This window comes from Merops nubicus, unplaced genomic scaffold, assembly GCF_000691845.1.
Source record: "Merops nubicus isolate BGI_N331 unplaced genomic scaffold, ASM69184v1 Scaffold44014, whole genome shotgun sequence".
In the NCBI taxonomy this organism is placed as follows: domain Eukaryota; kingdom Metazoa; phylum Chordata; class Aves; order Coraciiformes; family Meropidae; genus Merops; species Merops nubicus.
In genome coordinates, this window is record NW_008605706.1 from 1 (window position 1) to 2,441 (window position 2,441).

At 60.3% G+C, this 2,441-nt stretch overlaps 1 protein-coding gene across 1 annotated transcript; it reads right to left on the reverse strand.

The window, feature by feature from the left end:
- Positions 1–1,580: 1,580 nt before the first annotated feature.
- ECHS1 (enoyl CoA hydratase, short chain, 1, mitochondrial) lies at positions 1,581–2,388 on the reverse strand (the record flags this gene model as incomplete). Its single annotated transcript, XM_008939405.1, has 5 exons — positions 1,581–1,646; positions 1,728–1,795; positions 1,882–2,001; positions 2,086–2,190; positions 2,289–2,388. Coding segments are annotated over 5 exons (459 nt in total), but the record flags the coding sequence as incomplete, so codon positions are not given.
- Positions 2,389–2,441: the final 53 nt, after the last annotated feature.

A 2,441-nucleotide genomic window follows, 5' to 3' on the forward strand; every position in this document is an offset into this window, starting at 1 on the left:
TGCAGGCGGGCAGCAGCCACACAGCGATAGCCAACACAGCTCCTCTGACATCTCTCTGCCAGCCCGGTTGCTGCCTGGCTCTGCAGCATCACCGTCCTGCTGGGCACCACCCTCCTCCTACCTGCACCTCAGAGCACCCAGGTGAGGCCCCTGCTCCACCCTGCCCTCCCGCTGCCCCGTGTGGCGAGTGGGCACAGGGACAACCGCATGTGACCTGCACCAACCTGTGTCCCCCCCCTCTGCACAGGCTCTGAGCGACATCGGGCAGAAGGAACTCCAGAGAGTGGAGCAGGACTTGGCCAAGGAAATGTAAGAGGCTGACGCACCTTTGGGCACCCACCTCTGGCTTGTAAAAGCCAAGACAGCAACAGCCCACAGCATAAAGCATTGTGGGGCAGAATAAATTCCCCTCATTGCTTTGTGGCCCTGCTGTGCCTTGCCTCCAAATCACCCAAACCATCAGAGCATCAAGCCCCAGGCAGTTTCCCTCTGATGGCGGCCATGGAGAGCTGCAGGTGCTGTGGTGGCAGCATCCCATCCACCCGAGTCTCAGGATAAGTGGCTAAATGGCCTCTCTGCTCCCAGAGATGCCAACTGCAGCCTCCTGGGAGAGGGGCTGGCCAGGGTCCCTGCACCCTCATGGGGTGGGATTCCCCTGGGGCAGGGGGATATTTATTAGCCCTGATGCCCCACCACCTTTCCTTGCTGACTTTGCTCTCCTCTTCCAGCATCCTGGGCATAGGAGGTGTGAAGCCAGAGGGTGACATCTCTGATGAGGTGGAACCAGGTATAAAGGTCTTCTCCGGCAGCGACTGGGCTCGATGGGGCTCCAGCCAAGCCCAGGCCGGACCAGAGGAGGACCGTGACCACCTCTACCACCCGCAGGATGATGCTAGAGAAGCCAATGCTCACGGGCCACCCCAGATGCTGTCCTTGGAGGTGCAGAGCGGCCCGGAGCGGGACCGCGACCATCTCCACCACAGCTAAGTGGAGACATGCCTGGGCTGTGAAATGAGAGGCAGGAGCCAATCCTGGGCGAGGCTTCCTGAGGGAACTTGTCCCTCCCTACCCACCCCTGAGCCACCTCAATAAACCCATTCTGCACTCCACATACTGGTCCTCATTGCTGCCAGAAACATATTGCTAAGTGCAGGGCCCCCAAATCTGGGGGATCCTATGCCTTGGGCTCACCTGAGTAGGGTGAGAAACTCAGTGCACTGGTGTTGCGCTCAAGAAGGTGCCTCAGGCTGTCCCCTCGCCAGGAAAGGTATGGACCTATTGCTCTACAAGGCTGCTCTTGCCTAGCCCAGCATCGGAAAGCAGCGTGATGGGAGTTGAGGGCGTGATTCACTCAGTGAACCCAAACGTTTCCCAGCTCAGGGGGAGACCCCACAGCAAGGATGTCCCATCTCCTGGCAGTGCCAAGGAAACCTTTTAATAGCAATGGCAAACATGGTCCCAGCTGCCAGTCCTCTCACCCCAGGCACTTGTCACTCGCTGCCGGGTCCTTGCCCCCTCCATAGGGTGACACAGGGGCCTGATGGCAGCAGGCAGCCGTGGGGACCCACACTGCCCTGGGCTTAGCTGTCAGTGAAGTTTGCCTTACGCTTCTCCACAAACGCCGTCATCCCCTCCTTGCGGTCACCCTGTGAGGAACAAGGCGAGATCTGTGGGGGCTGCACAGCCCCACCAGCCCCCCCCGCAACAGGACCATCCCCCCTACTCACGGTGGCAAAGGTAGCGTAGAAAAGCCGCTTCTCTGTCCTGGTCCCCTCTGCCAGCGTCGTCTCAAAGGCTAAGAGCAGAAGAGAAGTTAGGGAGACCCCCCTGCCTGGTCCCGCACTCCCCCGGGGGGTTTCCGCTTTGCTCCTCAGCCCCTACCGGCATTGACCGACTCCTTCGCCATGGCAGCCACCAGCTTGGAGTTGCTGGCAATCTTCTCAGCACAGGCAATAGCTGCATCCAGCAGCTTCTCCACAGGGAAGACTTTGCTGACCAGACCTAGGGTAGGTGAGGGAGGTGGTGGGGTCAGGGAATGCCTCCCCACTGGACCCCCATGGTGCTGAGGATGGCATGCACCTTTACCTGCTTCCTTAGCCTCTGCTGCTGAAATCCGGTCCCCAGTAAGGACCATCTCCATTGCCAGCGACTTCCCCACCGCCCTGGTCAACCTCTGCGTTCCTCCAGCACCTGGAGAGATTTTGGGAAGGGAAAGGTCCAGAAAAGGACACCTAAGTGTCCCGGCTCCATCTGGGGCAGGCTCCCTGTGGCAGGTGCCCCCCACTCACCTGGGATAGTCCCCAGCAGGATTTCAGGTTGCCCAAACTGCGCCTTCTCCCCAGCATAGATGATGTCGCACATCATGGCCAGCTCGCACCCACCACCCAGCTGGGACAGGGGAGGAAGGGGAGGGTCAGGGGGGGCCAGGGCCAAGCTGGGGG